This window comes from Chrysemys picta, chromosome 14, assembly GCF_011386835.1.
Source record: "Chrysemys picta bellii isolate R12L10 chromosome 14, ASM1138683v2, whole genome shotgun sequence".
Taxonomy (NCBI): Eukaryota; Metazoa; Chordata; order Testudines; family Emydidae; genus Chrysemys; species Chrysemys picta.
In genome coordinates this window covers 3,680,906-3,697,865 of record NC_088804.1, presented here as the reverse complement: position 1 = coordinate 3,697,865, position 16,960 = coordinate 3,680,906, and the positions used below count along the sequence as shown (strand labels likewise).

At 56.9% G+C, this 16,960-nt stretch overlaps 1 protein-coding gene across 12 annotated transcripts in view; it reads right to left on the bottom strand.

The window, feature by feature from the left end:
* MTSS2 (MTSS I-BAR domain containing 2) overlaps nucleotides 1–16,960 on the bottom strand; it is a 94,209-nt gene that overhangs the window by 64,399 nt on the left and 12,850 nt on the right. For all 12 annotated transcript variants that reach the window (XM_065567809.1, XM_065567808.1, XM_065567814.1 and 9 more), the window contains exons 2-3: nucleotides 4,545–4,606; nucleotides 872–945 (exon numbers count right to left, since the gene is read on the bottom strand). In XM_065567809.1, the coding sequence (XP_065423881.1) occupies nucleotides 872–945; nucleotides 4,545–4,606 (136 nt within the window). The remainder of the gene's footprint in view (nucleotides 1–871; nucleotides 946–4,544; nucleotides 4,607–16,960) is intronic.

The following is a 16,960-nucleotide window of genomic DNA, read 5'->3' as shown; positions in this document are numbered from 1 at the left end:
CCCTCCCAGCACCATCCCAGAATGTGTGACTGAGACTTGGTCTATGCAGCCAAGGGCCTGAGCTTCAGAGGCCCTGAGCATCCGCAGCTCCCGTGGGCTTCAGCTGTAGATGTGGGTGTTCAGCACATCTGAAAATCAGGCCCTACATTCCTGTGGGGAAAATGTCCTAAGTTCTCTCTCCAGCTCTCTGCAAGGAACGCCGCTGCATAGAGCCTGCGGGGTCCGTAGCATCCCACAGGAACGTCCAGGGACAAGCCACCAGCTTTCTGAGCACGAGGTGCGACCAGAGAGAATGCAGGCTGGCTTCACAGGAAGCCCCAGGCACGTCAGACTTTGGGAGCACAGGCAGTGCTGTGTGCATGCCCACGCAGTGCAGCCAACATCGACGAGCTCACAATGGTTAGGTGCCGCACGGACGAGGTTCAGTGCCTTGGGAGGAGGAGCCCCGCGGAACCTCAGACACAACACCTACCTCTGACTGCCTTGGTCTTTCTCCTTCCTCTCCCATCCTCCCAACCCCATGTCCCCACTCTCCCCTCATCTGTCCATCCACTGCCTCTCTTCACTTCGCCCATCCTTCCCATCTGATCGCCTCTCTCTTCTTCCCTCCCGACTGAGGGACAAAGTCGCTCTGTCTGGGCTCCCTTTCACTTCCCCAGTAGCCTCACAGCTCAGTTCCCTGAGGTCCACGCTGCACACTGGGTGACGGACCAGCTTCATGACCAGTCTTCCATGGACAATATTCCTCCTCACCACCCCACACACACACACCCCGAAAAACCCTGTGAAAGCAAATCTCTGGGCATGGGCATGTCAGTCCTGTTGGCTTTGAGTGTGCTGTCTGCAGGGGGGTTCTGAGACGTAGTCCTACCTCGTGTGTTGGTGGCCATGTCTGCCACTTTCTGGAAGGCATCCAGGAAGGCGACTGCTGCCAGCACCGTAGTCCTGAGGCAGAAAGAGATGGATACGTAAGTCAGCTGGGAGTCCGAAGGACTAATGCAGTGCACCTTCTACTGATCCCTACACACAGGAATGCCCACACACTCAAATCACAAATGGGCCACCCCACCGTATCCTGTCTCCAGCAGTGGCTATTATCTGACGCTTCAAAAGAACCATAAATAACATCCCTTAACAAGTTGTCCAGTATTGTACATAGAGGAAATGCCTTCCTGACCCCTGCTGTGATTGTCCTTTGCTCTGAAGCATGAGATTAGCTCATCCCTACCCTAGCCAGCACAGTAGCTACCTTTACTAACAGCCATGCCATTATGCAGCCCCAATCTTTGGCTCAATGTTCTGATGCATCAGTGAGTTCCACAGGTTGCTTGTCAAGAGAATGGGTGTGACCCTAGGCACCCCTGTATTCATATCCTACCCACAACTGCAGTAATATCTGAACAAAATAGGCCTTGTGAGAGATCATATGAAAGCTAACAACATAGTGGTTATTAATATAACTGTAAAATGCATGTGTTAACGTTATATGTGAAGTTATGGATTCCCTCTGTATGATATGCTTAGAACATGTTTAAGATCAGCCAGACTAGCCTCGGTAAAGGTGATAAACGGGTCAGTCCTAGACACAGGAATGGGGGTTGACCTCAGTTTACCTAGTAGCAGTAAACAGAGCCCTCAAGCTAAACCAGCGCGGGTTGTCCTGCTCCTGAACTCCAGCGACAGGGAATTAATATGGCTCCAGAGAGACCCAGGAGGCTGAATCCCCAGCAGGCCTTCCTGATTTGTAAGACAAAGGGCTAGTCTACACTAGAGTTGCTACATCGGTGCAGCTAACCAGAAAAGGGGGAGCTCCCGACCGCTGCCCACGCTGCCGGCGTCTGCACTGGTGGTGCCCATAGCACGCCAGCGACGTCTGACTCCCCTGCTGACGCTACAGCCTCACAGATCGCCGCTGGTTGGAGCCCTCTGCCGCCTCATCACCAACCCCCCAGCGAGGCTGGGACCCTACAATGGCAGCAGCCTGCTCTGGCTGCTCCAGCCCCCACACAGCCGGCCCCATGGCAAAGCCCCTCCCGGCCTCGCACCCGGGACTCAAGCTGACAGGACGGGGGGCTAGATGCTACCTCACAGGCAACACCCAGCCAGGTTACAGTTGATCAGAGAAACAGGCAACTTGCTGTGAGGGAGGGAGTTGGCACCGACACTGGCCAGGCCTGAGGATGGCGTCGCTGATCCAGGATTTCAGGGTAGATCTCCAAAGGAATCAACTTTCAGGCCAATAAGTGATCAGGAAAAAAGGGCTCCATGGGCCTGGAGAGGTGGCGGGGGGAGAGATCTTCTCTGCTAGAGAGGAGGGCAGGGACCTGAAGATGGTCTGGCTCTTACATTGCCTGAGGACAGAATTTCCTGCGTTTGTAACAAACCTGTCCGGACTGTGACTGCTCCTTTAACTCCATTTCGAAGAGTAGCGCTTCCTGAGGGCGGACAGGGGAGGGGATTTTTCTATCAGACGTTGGAAGCCGAGTGGAAGACAAGGTGACAGAGCCCGAAGGTAATAAATAAGGCCTTCCATGGCCCTGTCCACTGGCAGATCTCAAAGCATGTCACAAAGTTGGGTAAGCAGCATTACTACCCCCAAGTCACAGATGGGGAAACTGAGGCACGGAGTGGCCTGTGGCCTCAGTTTCAGATGGGTTGAGCACCCACAGCTACTATTGACTTCAGCTGACATTGGGGAGATCAGCACATCTGAAAATCAGTCCCTACGGCCCAGAGCCTCAAAGGTATTCAGCACACAATTCCCCGGGGATTCCAGGAACCCTTGGAGGAGCTGGTCTTAGGGATTTGCCCCAGGGCTCCTGAGGCCCAGTGCAGCAAGCCGTGCTGCCGCCCATGTCTGCAAACTGGGGGGCGCTGCGTGACTGTGGCAGGACCCGCAGGAGCCAACCAGGCCTGGCCCCAGGCTGGAGGTGCTGCAGAGGTGTGTCCTGGAGCAGCAAGACTGGCAGATCCAAGGGCTAACAGGAAACCTCCCACCTCAGCGTGAAACACAACACACACCCTGCCCCACACGCGGGCATCACAGCACCCTCGCAGCTAGCGCCATGGCCCGAGAGGAGCAGAATGCACAGAGGAAAGGGCCCCTGTCTGCCCGCGCTGCTTCCCCCTCACCAGTGCCTGAGAGCCTCACCTCAGCATGCCGGGGTGGGGATCGGCCAGCCCCGGGGGTAGTGGCCCCACACCCTCAGCCACTCGAAAAGCCGTGGGAGTGAGCCACGCTCTGGACGTGAGCTCCGGGGCCGAGTGGCGCGTGAGCACTGAGAGGCACCGCAGAGCGCAGAGGACGGGTCAGAGCGTCCTGAGCAGAGCAGGCAGGTGCACAAAGTGGGCAGAGGAGGAGGGTAGGCGAAGCCCAAACAACCAGGAATATCAAACGCTCCTTGACATGGACGGGAGGGCTGGGAACCACGGCCATGGGGCTAATAGCCTGGGGCTATTAATGGGGCGCTGAGGGAGGCATGACTGGGAATTAGAGACCATGAGCTAAATGCGCCCTTGGTATGGAACCAAGTGCGCCCAGGGGAGGGGGTTGGGACTCGAGGGAGATCGGAGGAGCCAGGCACCAGGTGTTCAGAGAGCACCCAAAGGACTGGGCGGTTCTGGGTAACGGTTGCCTGGCCCGGGCACTGGGAGAGCTGGCCGGGAGGGCAGCGCAGGAGTGCACAGCCTGGGGCAGCAGGGAAATGGCGCTTTAAGCCACCCTTGGGCCCTGGATGGGGGGCGGGGCGAGGGCCCAGCCGGCCGCTGATGTAACTGACAGGGCACGGAGCTGCTCTGACTCCCAGTACTCCTGCCTGGGCTGCCCATGGGCAGCTTCACGACCCGGAGCAGCCCAGAATGGCTGGAGCAGCGTATGCCAGGGCCCCTCCCCAGCCACTCTCTGCCCCAGGACCTGCGTCGGGTCCTGCATCCGGCTGCCTCTAGGAACAGCACATGGCGCTGGGCCGGCAGTCAGCTAAGGGGCTTTACGGCCACAGTACAGCTCAGGGGCCTAGAGGGGCGCCAGTGGGGGAAATCCCTAGCGTTTAAGCCTGCGGCTGTCACTGCCTTGCTCTGTATCCTTGGCCAGCTCCCTTATCTTCTCTGCGCCTCTGTTTCACCATCTGTCCCGGGAGGCTATTGAGACTGGCCCACCCTTGTGAAGCTCCTGGAGCTCTCGTTTTTGAAAGTCACTAGTTTAGTCTCTGAGTCGCACGCCCAGCACATGGGGGGCTGGACTGGCAAGCGCCTGGTTCCCGTTTGGACCCTCAAGCACCTTCCTCCTGCTGCCTGGTGCGTTGGGCTGCAGAGCCGCGGCCAGCCCGTGCTGGGGCTGGAGCTCGACTCTGCAATGCCCCGGGGAGACTTTGCCAGCTCTCTTCTTACGTTCGTCACCCGAATTCCCTAGCAGCTGGCACTGGCCTGGCTGCAGAGCGGAGCTGCCCTGCACTGCCTCCTTCAGTCAGCTTTGTGGGACAGCAAGGTCCTGCCCAGCCGCATTCAAACCTCCCTGGGAGCCTGGTGCAGATCCCGGGACAACTCACCTGAGCTGGGAGTGCAGCTTAGTTGCCTTGGAGTTGAAATCTTCCCAGATGGGGTAGGAGCTCTGAAACAAGAGAAAGCAGAGAGCAATGAACCATCAGCGAGCTCTCAGATCACGGGATGCGTCCAGCGTCTCTCACACTGTTCCTCAGGGACGTCCCATACAACCCCAGGCACTTTTAAATGCACAGCTTCCTCCTGGGAAGGGAGGGGCCTCCCCCAGCCAGCCTGGCCCCGACGCGGCCTGCTCCTCGCTCACACACCAGCCTAGCCATGCAGAGTGATACGAGAGAGACGCTCGTCTGGCCCCCAGCCCCATAGGAGCAGAGCTGCTCACCCACCCCTGGGAGCAGGGCAGGGCAGGGCTGTTCCCTCATGGGAACCGAGGCACAGAGAGACCGAGTGACTTGCCCCTGGTCACACGGGAAATCTGTGGCAGTGCAAGGAACTGAAGTCAGGCCTCACAAGGCCAAGGCTCTTGCCCTGACCACTAGCACCCCCTCAGGGCAGAGAGCTGACCTCCCATCAGGTATGTGGCTCACAGGATTCGTTCCCAAGAGGCCCCCCAGGCTGCCCTCTCGTTAGCCAGACAACAAGCTAGATTTGTGGTGGAGACTGGAATCTAGGGCTGTTTCCCTTCCCCACCCCCGTTCAGAAACCCAGGGTCTCCACTGTGCAGTGGAACCCCCCTATCACTGGTGGTCCTGTCACCCCAGAACCATCCCACTGCACTCCATGGAGTTACCCCCAGGGGGAGATTTACCCCAGAACTGGATTTCACAAAGAGCCCCGGCTCCTGGGTGCTGCAGAGCGAATACAAGCTCAGGATTTCTGCGCCGCCCCCTGAGGCCAGAGAACCCAACAGACCATAGAGGAGAGCGCAGGGGCTGTTTGATGGTAGCCAAGGGCAGGGATGCAGGAGACAGGGCCTGAGACTGGAATGAGCCATGAATTTCCACTCAGGAAGGGTCGATCGCTCCATCTCAGGGTTTGCTTTGTCACACTCACAGCAGAAATTCAATCAGCCTCTGCCTCTCCCCCGCCCCAGCGAGCCGCCAGCCTGGGGTGAAAGCGGACAGCGGGAGCAGTGAGTTACAAGTGGGGAATCCCAGACCTCCTAAGAGCAAAGCCCCCTCCTCTGGCTGCAGCTGGCCCGTGTGGGGCGGGTCTTGGAGTGCAGGGAGCCCAGAGGGGCTGGGTGTTTTAAAACAACTCACACAAGCAGAGGCACTTAGCGCAGAACAAACCTGCACTGGCTGATTAACGCTGCAGTCAGATTACAGCGCACTAAGCACAGGTAGAGCAGGGGGGAAACATCTCCCCGGCCCACTAACATTTTCCCCATCATGAATCAGCAGGAAAAGACGCAACAGAGGGTCCTGTGGCACCTTTAAGACTAACAGAAGTATTGGGAGCATAAGCTTTCGTTATGCTCCCAATACTTCTGCTAGTCTTAAAGGTGCCACAGGACCCTCAGTTGCTTTTTACAGATTCAGACTAACACGGCTACCCCTCTGATACAGGAAAAGGCGAAATCTCAAACATTTTTGGAAACTGAAAATCCCCACCACCACCACTCCCCCTGGCCTCACACAAAAGATATTTTTAATTTGGGTCAACTGAAACATTTTGCTTCAGTTATGACTATTTTAAAAAGCGATTTTTACTCCCATTCACTTATGTTTTGACATGAAAAGTCATTGTGAACTGGAAACCAGTTCTGAATGGGTCCAAAGGAAACTTGGTTCCAAGTTGAGAGCTTTGGCCAAACCGACCCTTTCCCACAAAACGGTTTACTGTCTATGTGACGTTCCCCTGGTGTTATCCGGACTGGTGATCTGCTAGGTCACCCCAATGCTTGACTCAGGGAGACAGCCTTACCCTGCTCTGCTGTGAGAACCCCACTCCTGGGCTGTTCACGCACAGCCTCTGGCATGTAAGCTGCTCCTTTGATCGTGCAACCAAATGACACTAGCCAATATCTCCGGTCCCAGACACAACCCTAGGAACCTCCGTCTTGCAGTATCCAGTTATGCCCGCTGGATGCTGCAAGCTTATATGAGTTCATCAATTTAACACAGAAATTGATAGGTACCAGGATTGCTATCCCAAGGGGAGTTTCTGACACACTTCAAACCAAACACACTGCTTCAGGTAGAATAAACAAACTAACTTATAATCACTTAAAATCTATCTTTGTAGTTAATAAGTCAAAGCACAATAAGTCAGATTTGCTCAAATGAAATAAAAGCAAAACGCATTCTAAACTGATTGTAACACTTTCAGAGCCCTTACAAACTTAGATGCTTCTCACCACAGGCTGGCTGGTTGCCCTTCAGCCAGGCTCTCCCCTTTGATCAGCGCTTCAGTCGCTTGGTGGTGGTGTCTGTAGATGGAGGTGGAAGAGAGAGGAAGAGCATGGCAAACGTCTCGCCCTTTTATCATGTTCTTTCCTCCCTCTTGGCTTTCCCCACTCCCCCGGGTCAGGTGAGCATTACCTCATCGCAGTCCCAAACTGACCAAGGGAAGGGGGGTGACTCACTCGAGAGTCCAACAGATCCTTTGTTGCTGCCTAGGCCAGTATCCTTTGTTCCTGTGAGGCTGGGCTGGGTTTGTCCCATACATGCCCTGATGAAGTGTGAACTGCCCCTCTGCTCCTGGAGAGTTTTGCCTGGTTTTGTTTTAAGCCATGAGGACACATTTTCAGCCTCATAACTACATACATGAAATTACAACCTATAACATCACTATAACAACAATGCTCAGTGCATCATGAGCCTTCCGAAGACACCCAACATGACAAACTTTGCATTGGATGCCACTCAATCATTTTACAAGGATGAACATGGGGGTGCAGGATGTTCCTCCGAGGTACAGAGCGTCACAGTTTAAAAACGGGTGTTCTCAATGAAATGGAATTTTTGTTGAACACTTTCCCAGGCTCACAATCCATGGGATCGCACTGCCTCTCCCGTGCTGAGCATGCACAGCTCCCATTGCAATCATCGGACACTGCGGGGGCTCCGTTCCTCTGAGAGCCAGGCCAGACCAGACACCACAGGGAGAGGCTGGGACAGCGAACGGCTCAGGTGCTGGAATGGGCTATGGAGCCTTTTGTCTCTAGGTCACCGAGTCCAACCTGGCCCACGTCAATTCCAATGGGCCGGCTCTCTCCTGGCCTATCACCTCTGTGCCTGGAGCCTGTCTGTTGGGATGTCCCGATTCCCTGCTTGGGACCGGTAATGCAAACCATTCTAGCTGGCCCAGTCCCGGCCAATCTCCAGCTTCCGCAGTCAGGAACGAGGGGTGGGTGTGTTCCCAGAAGGCCTGATCCTGGGGCCCCATGGGGCTCCTCCTGCAGAAGAATGCCTCAGCATGAGCCGTGGATCAGAGCGTGGCCGAGAACATAAGCAAGGAGCAGACCTGGCACCAGGCCAGCAGGGGCAGCTCCTGGGAACAGGCCAGGGCGCAAGGAGAGACTGTGCTTATCCCTTGGCCCCAGGCACATGACCCAGGTAAGGGTTACAGCCACGGATGGACACAACGAAAAGCCCAAGGAAGACTGGGGTGATGGGAGGCTCGTTTCCTTGCCTTCAACTCAGCCGCTCAGCAGTTCCAGCCTGAGCCATAGACAGCAACACGCCGTGCACCGCGGGCAGGTCAGCATGGGACAGAGGTGCTTTCGGCTCTGCGTGAGGGTGACCAGGTGTCCGCTTTGGGGCTGGACCGCCCGGTTGAAAAGGAATCCTGACGGCTCGGTCAACACCGCTGGCTGGGCTGTTGAATGTCTGGATCGCGGTGCCACAGCAGGGGAGGCAAACTGCCTGCTAGCGCCACACCATGGCCCGTGCAGCTCCCAGGTCCGGAAGCAGCTGGCACGTCTGGCTCCTAGCCATAGGGCCTGCCGGGGGGGTCGGCGCAGCTCCCAGTGGCTGGGGAGGAACTAGCAGGCGGCTGTTGAGGGGTTGTGTGGAGCACGCTTCTCCCGCTGCTGCCCGGCCTCTTCTCATGTGGCTGGGCTCGAGCTGCGGCATGTGCCCTGCTGCGAACCGCAGTCTGTCACCCCATCGCCAGCACCCAGGAGTTGGAGACAGAGATACACGGACCTCCGAGTGCTGGGAATGCAGCTGCACCCCCCATCCCCTCACTGCATCCCTCTCCACCCCAACCCCCCCATGCCCCATCCCCCTCACTGCATCCCTCTCCACCCCAACCCCCCCATGCCCCATCCCCCTCACTGCATCCCTCCCCGTCCCAACCTCTTCCCCTGCACCCTCATCCCCCTCACTGCATCCCTCTCCACCCCAACCCCCCCCACACCCTCATCCCCCTCACTGCATCCCTCCCCGTCCCAACCTCTCCCCCCACACCCTCATCCCCCTCACTGCATCCCTCTCCACCCCAACCCCCCCATGCCCCATCCCCGTCACTGCATCCCTCCCCGTCCCAACCTCTCCCCCCGCACCCTCATCCCCCTCACTGCATCCCTCTCCACCCCAACCCCCCCATGCCCCATCCCCCTCACTGCATCCCTCCCTGTCCCAACCTCTCCCCCTGCGCCCTCTCACTGCATCCCTCCTCGTCCCAACCCCCCATGCCCCATCCCCCTCACTGCATCCCTCCTCGTCCCAACCTCTCCCCCTGCGCCCCCTCACTGCATCCCTCTCCACCCCAACTCCCTCCATGCCCCATCCCTGTCACTGCATCCCTCCCCGTCCCAACCTCTCCCCCGACACCCTCATCCCCCTCACTGCATCCCTCACCGTCCCAACCCCCCCCGCACCCCATCCTCCTCACTGCATCCCTCCCTGTCCCAACCTCTCCCCCTGCACCCCATCCCCCTCACTCCATCCCTCTTCACCCCATGCCCCATCCCGTCACTGCATCCCTCCCTGTCCCAACCTCTCCCCCTGCACCCCATCCTCCTCACTGCATCCCTCTCCACCCCAACCCCCCCACACCCCATCCTCCTCACCGCATCCCTCTCCACCCCACCCTCCCCGCGCCCCATCCCCCTCACTGCATCCCTCTCCGTCCCAACCCCGCCGCACCCCATCCTCCTCACTGCATCCCTCCCCGTCCCAACCTCTCCCCTTGCACCCCATCCCCCTCACTGCATCCCTCTCCACCTCAACACCCCCGCACCCCATCCTCCTCACTGTATCCCTCTCCACTCCAATCCCCCTGTGGCCCCATCTTCCTCACTGCATCCCTCTCCACCCCAACCTCCCCGTGCTCCATCCTCCTCACTGCATCCCTCTCCATCCCAACCCCCCCTGCACCCCATCCTCCTCACTGCATCCCTCTCCATCCCAACCCCCCCTGCACCCCATCCTCCTCACTGTATCCCTCTCCACCCCAACCCCCCCTGCAGCCCCATCCTCCTCACTGCATCCCTCCCCATCCCATCCTGCTCCCCACACCTACCCATCCCAGCCCTGTAATCCTTACAGCACTCTCCCACCCATCCTCTCCACCCCCATGTCCCTTACCCCCTGCACTCCATTCACCTCCATACACTGCTGCACTCCCATTATGTCCCTATACACCCCTGTGCCCCCCACATCCTCATGCATCTGCAACCTTCTGCTTCCCCCTGCATCCCCTCCACCCCACATACCCCCCAAGTCCCCTCCTCGCTCCTTCACTGCCCCCTCTCACCCCCACCCTGCTCTCATTCTTGGCCTCTTTCCCTCCCATCCTCTCTCCTCCACACCCATCCCCACCCATCTTTTCCCCTCCAGCCCACCCTCCTCCCTTCCCAGCTGGATAATTTAGGCAGCCCCTGGAAAAGTGTCTCTGTGTAGGCAAGTGTGTGCATGGATGCATTGCGTGTAGGGACGTGCGTGTATTGCTGCATGTGTGTATACCTGTGTGAATAGAATTTGCGGCCTAACTCTGACTTTTAGTCCTTTTGCTGGCTTGCGCTCAAAAAAACCGATGACATAAAATGTGTGTTAATTTCATAGCAAGTTTTTAAAGAAGGGAACTCTAAACAAAATGTATCATTTCTTACAAAGTGAACGTTGTTGACTAGTAATTGCAGAAGAGCCGACGGAACAGACATTTCTCCCCACCTTTGTCTAGCTCAGCAGTGGGCAAACTACGGCCTCTGGGCCACATCCGGCCTGCCCGGCCCCCGAGCTCCTGGCCCGGGAGGCTGGATCCTGGCCCCTCCCCTGCAGCCTCAGCTCACCCCGCTGTCGGCGCAATGCTCTGGGCCGCGGGGCTGAGAGCTCCTGGGACAGCGCAGCTGCAGAGCCCAGCCTGACCCGCTCTCTGTGCTGTGCGGTGGTGGTGGCGGCATGGCCCAGGTCCAGCCGGGTGGTGCAGCTGTAGCGCCGCCAGCCACTGATGCTCCAGGCAGCGCAGTAAGGGGGCAGGGAGCGGGGGGGTTGGATAGGGGGCAGAGGAGTTCGGGGTGGTGGTCAGGGGTGTGGATAGGGATCGGGGCGGTCGGGGGGGAGGGAAAGGAGGTTGAATGGGGGCGGGGGTCCTGGGGGGGGCAGTCAGGAAGGAGAGAGGGAGTTGGATGGGGCAGCGGGGGGCAGTCAGGGGTTCTGGGGGCGGTCAGGGGTCCCAGGGGGGCTGTCAGGAATGAGAGGAGGGGTTGTATGGGGCGGTCAGGATACAGGCAGCGGGGGTGTGTGGATGGGGCAGAAGTCCTGGGGGGGACAGATAGGAGGGGGGGGCCAGGCCATGACCTCCTCCCCGAACTGGCCCTCCATAAAATTTATGAAACCCTCAGACCAAAAAGTTTGCCCACCCCTGGTCTAGCTACATTATAAACTCTTTGTTGCAGACTCTCTCTTTTTATGCGTATGTCCAGCGCCTACCACCCTGCAGCCCTGATCTTAGTTGGGGTCCCTAGGCACTAAACAATTGTAATATTAAACAGTGTGTCAGCGCATGCTAGAGGTGTACACACGAATACACGTGTGGATCTGCATGTAGGGGTGGGAGTCAGTTTCGACAGATTTATTTATACAAGTCTCTGGACAGGTGCATGTCTGTGGTTGTGCTCTATGGATTTGTATTTGGGCTTCAGGAGTGGGCCTTTAATGGACCCATGGCAGCTGTGATAATGTGGGGGCCTAATTCCACACATAAAATTACAACAACTTAATTTAAAAAAAACAACATGGAGCTGGTTATGAAAAACGGGAAGAGGGGAGGGAAAGAATCATGAAAACCTTTGTGAAGTTTCTTTTTTTTTTAAATTACCCTTTTTGACTATTTTGCTGCCAGCTCTAGCGGCCTGTAACAAATAAAACCTGAATTTAGCATAATACATCTGTCAAAACAATAAATATGCCTGTTTGGGCCTTGCAATGAAAACGAGCACGTGAGAGAGGGTGGGGGAGAGCAAATCACGGAGGGAGGGGGGATGGAGTGAGCAGGGGCGGGGCCTCAGGCAGTGGGCGGGGCAAGGGTGTTCGGTTTTCTGGAATTAGAAAGGTGGCAACCCTAGGGACGCCCCGGTTAAGCGGGCAGAGCTAAGAGACACAGCGGGCACCTGGCCAGCCCTTGGGAAGAAGCCTGCAGGTTACTGAACTGCAGCGAAGACACACAATGACTTGGCAATGGTGAGAGGGATGGCACATACATGAAGGAAAGTTCCTTGGTTCTTGTCACCTTCACAAGCCCTTTATGTCCCACGGCTCCCTTGGGGGGCAGGCATTAGCCCCATTTTATAGCTGGGCAAACTGAGGCAGAGAGAGGTGTTAAGCCACTAGCCCCATGGAACACTGGTGGTCACTGTCAGAGCTGGGATTAAAACTCAGGACCCTCCTGGCTCAGACAACTCTGCTCGTGGTGCCGCACCCCCCCCCCCCCCACTACGTGGATGTAAGTGTCACTGACTTCAAGGGAGCTACCATCATTCACACCAGCTGAAGATCTGGCGCCAAACATAGCAGCTGAGAAAGGATTTTCAAAAGAGCCTTTGAGAATCCTTTCACACAGGTTCAGATGGGAGATTGCTGATAGGCCATGGAGCCTTCCCCCCCACCCCCGGGTCTAATCCAGCCTAGATTAGCAGTGAGTGAGCACAGGAAGGCCTCTGTGAAACGCACATGGGAGTCTCGATTCAGATCTGCGTGGGCACAGCCACAACGGGCACCAATTGGGACCCTTGTTGCCAATCTCTGGAGGATTGTATGGGCCATTCTCTCCCTCCAGGGCAGGACTGAAGCCCGGCAGCGATGTAGTGTGCAGAAGCCTCTGCATTGTACCTGATTTGGGGATCGAGGACTCTGGCTCCAGGTCTGTGGAGCTGGCTCTAAATTCCCCCCGCCCCCCTGGATTATTCATCTAGAGAAAACAAGAACCATCTGTCACTGCCTGCATAACTGCGAAGGGGGCTGGTGTCGCGGCCAGCAGTGGCCACCAGCTCCCTGATTTTTCCTGGTCGGAAGCCCAGGCAGCCCACCTCGCTGAAAACACACAGCGCATGGTGTAGACCATGCAAGCGCGAGCCCCGGAGGTCCCAAGCAGCCGAGAGGGACGTTCCGTTATTTGCCTGAAGAGAGCTGTGGCTAGCGGAGCAGCCGTTTCCATTTATTTAATACTTGTGCGTTTTCAACACAAAGAGATGTGGCCTTGAGCAGGGCTGCAGCGCAAGACAAACTCCAGGAGCAGCTCAGAAAGGCCCTACCTGCACTCCAACCTCCCACTGGGAAGGTGGCAGCTTCGCCGATAACGGCTCATCTCTACCATAAGGAAGACACTTGAGCAGAGACGAGCAATTTCATTTTCTTCATAATCACAGGAGGTCAAAGGTGAGGCTCAACTAACCCCCCGGATGTTCTGGAAAAGTTTGGATGTGGACGGATCGAGCGGTTTCATAGCACATGGCAGCGTATTGCACGGGATCCACTGTGCAGACATCGCAGGGCAGCCGAGATGATCACCGAGTGGAAACCAGGGCTGGAGAAGCCAGTGACTTAGCTAAACTCATGGCTCATGTAAAAAGCCACAAAGGTAATTAATTAGGCCTAATTAACTCAAAGAACTACATTCCGCAGAGCTGTGACTGGAGCCCATCACACTGGTTTGGCTCCAGATCTGGACTGCCCCAAAGCCTGGGGAAGCTTGGACCCAGGGCGTTGGTTTGAGCCCATCGCTAATACAGCTGGACTGGCTCTCGCCCACTTAACTATATTGCCAAGGATTCAAATGGACTGGACTAGCTGACAAGGGGAAGCGACCCCCGGACGTGTTCACCACGCACAGGGCTAGAACCCGCCTCCCCTGATCACAGCTAGCAATCTGCTCTGCCAGGAGTGCCATGGTCCCTGATAAGGGAAATCCTGCAGCTCACCTAACACCACAGGGGCAGGCCAGCAACTACCTGTTATAATTCCACTGCGGGGGCCTCGAAGCCTTGGTGGGGTTCCATTGTGTGAACAGACTGCCGCTGACGCTGGTTTGATACCTACCAAGGAGCAGCGCCCCGAGCACGGGTCAAACACGGGGGCAGCAGGACGCTGACCAGCCACCGCTAAGCACTGGGACAGCAGGTTAGCTGCACACATACAGTGAGCACATGAGAATCAGTCAAAGCTGCTTTGTAACAACTCCATGGGCTGCAGGCAACAGACAATTATTAGATGAATCACACCCCCAACCCCAGGCGGTCAAGTATCATGAGTCAGGCCCCCTGAAAATCATGAGATCAGCTGAAAAGCACAGGCAGATTGTTTTAAATGCATTTTAAACAATAATAAATGTCAGTTCTTTGTGTTTGCCTTCCCGGGCTGAGCCTAGGTTACCCTTGGGGCACATTTCCCAGCCTGCCCCGGCAGCCAGCAGGGCTACAAAATGGAAGCTGTGGTTCTCATGAACCCAGGAGCTGGGGATTTAAGAGCACAGCAACCATCAGGCAAGAGCTGGAGGCACTGGACAGAACCACCATTATTATTTGCAGTACAGTATTGCAGTAAGTACCCAGGGCCCCACGGCGCCAGGGGCTGTACAGACACAGAACAAAGACCGTCCTTGCCCTGAAGAGTGTCCAATCTCGGTAACAGCTCACACTGGAGCCTTCGGCCCCGATCCTCAAGGGCAGTTCAGCCTGCACTGGGTTTACAACTGCTAGGCTGGGAACTCATCACCATGCTGACTTGGGTCTGCCGCCTAAGCTGTGTCCACACTGCCAAATGACCCGGCTCTCAGCAGGACCCACCCCCGGACAGGCTCCTAGGACCTCAGTCCTGACTGATTGCTGATCCAAGTCAGATCGATTTGTGCGTGGACAGAAGGGAGGCTGGGGCTCAAACCGGAGTCTGGCCCAAGCTGATCATGCAGCGGGGACCTATTCCTAGGTGCTGAACTGCCCCGGATTTCAATGGGAGTTCGGCGCCGCAATACCTCTGAGGATCCAGCTCCTAGCTCCTCCACTTCCCCACATGAGCTAAAGGAGAACACCCCTCCTCCCCCGCCCCCCAGCGGTAGTGAATCCTTTATCTCGCCTGGGGGCTCAAACAAACAAACACCACCAGTGCATTATCCTCCCCGGGCCCTTCCCTGCAGACAGACATATCGGGAGCAAAGTCCAGACCAAGCCAGCCAATCTAGCCAGCTGGGTATCTGGGACTTCCAGAGCAGCCGAAGGGACGTCAATAGGATTATTTTCTTGAATACAGGATTTGGCTCAGTCTAATGTAAAAAAATCAAGAGAAGGAAAATAAGAATATAGAGAATTTCTCTCGCCCGCAGCGCCGCCAATGGAAATATTTTCCAAGCCTTTCCATGGAGAGTCAGCGGCTCGTTATGCGCCTCATGGAATATTCCACCAATTCACTGATTATCAGGTTTTTTTAAATCAATCTAATTAAGGTAAAAGCAAAAAATAAACAACTCTCTCTCCTAGTGACAGCCACAAGGTTGGCAATGCAGGGGCGCCGGGCAACGTACTCGTCAGCAAAGCCGGCTCTCCTTGGAAAATGGACTCCTGAGCAGCTCTGCCGCATGCCAGACCGCGAAGGCACCAGAGGCCAGCTCTGAAGTCTGGCGGTCGTCTGTGCAATATTCGGAAAAAGGGAGCTTGTGCCAGCCAGGAAACCGGGCTCTGCCGAAACGCTGGATTTTGTAAAAAAACATCTAATTGTACATTCAAAACCCTCAAGCGCTAAGACGTGTGGAAGCGATTCTATCGGTTCTAAGGGCTCAGGAAGCTAGGCCGGAGTCTGACAACAGCTGTTAATTACAGCACTACTAGATCCCTTTGTCTCTGCAACTCAGAGCCTCTCCCAAAGCCACATTCCCGTTTTACCCAGGGGGAAATCGAGGCAGGCAGTGGGGACATGATTTGCTCCAGGTTGCACAGGAAACCAGTGGGAGAGCTGGAAAAAGAACCCAGGTGTCGTGAATCGCAGCACAGAGCCTGATCTATGACGCCACTCGCACGGCAGCTCCCACCACTAGGTGCCAAAGGACTTGTTTAAAAAACAAACCGAGGAAAAACCTAAAAGAAAAAAAATCCAATCCAATCCAGCTGGAGCAATGGGCTGGCGGGCTGCGCGGAGGTAGAGATCGCAGGGCACCAAGGAGGGTTCACACAGGAGGAGGCACCTCGAGGGGAGGGTGCTGTCTAACCTCCCTGGCTAGCTCGTAACCCTCCTCTCAGCAGACGGGGGGAGGGCAGAGCAAGGCTGCGGGCTCCCCCCTTTTCTTTGCGCATTCCCAGGCTTCGGGGCACCCTCCCCCCGACCGGCAATACACTGGAGTGGGGTTTGTTCTCTCTCTTTCCCAGCTCCAAGCGACTGGGGTTTTCCAAAGGCTCATTCAGCCAGCCTGCGCCAGGCCCGCGGGCACACTGAGCTGCCTACCCCTGAATGAGGCGGTTGTGCAGGGCACAGAGACAGCTCTCTGCACAGTCCCTTCCTCGCTGCCAGGGGCAAACAGGGACTCTTTCATCCGCAGCCCCCTGGCGGGTCTTGCAGCCAGAGCCAGCTCGGTGGAACGTGTGAACATCTCCCCTGGGGAGTGGAGAGTCATGCGGAGCCCGGCCCCTCCCCACAGGCCGCAGCAGCTGCCATAGCCCCGGGAAAGGCCAGCAGGGCGGCAGGACGAGTCCCAGCCCATGCGGGGTCAGAGGAGGGGCAGGACTGGAGGTCAGAGCCCCCAGCAGGGTAGGGAAAGGCCAGGAACGGGGTTGCCCAGGGATTAGAGGCCGTGGGCCTGGTTGGCTGAGACTCGTTAGCCTGCTCTGACTGCCAACGAACCCCACCCTGCCAGGTGCCATCCCGGGCACTGAGCACGCTCAGGAGCGTGGAGGATCGGGCCCCCGACGCAGGCCCCGCTCAGTTTGCTTTCCCCTTCTCCGCTAATCCCGTAAGTGTGAAAATGAGCTGTGCAGCTAATCCCTTGCCCTGGGACTGGTCGAGGGTCGGACCCCGGGGACCTGCCTGGCCTG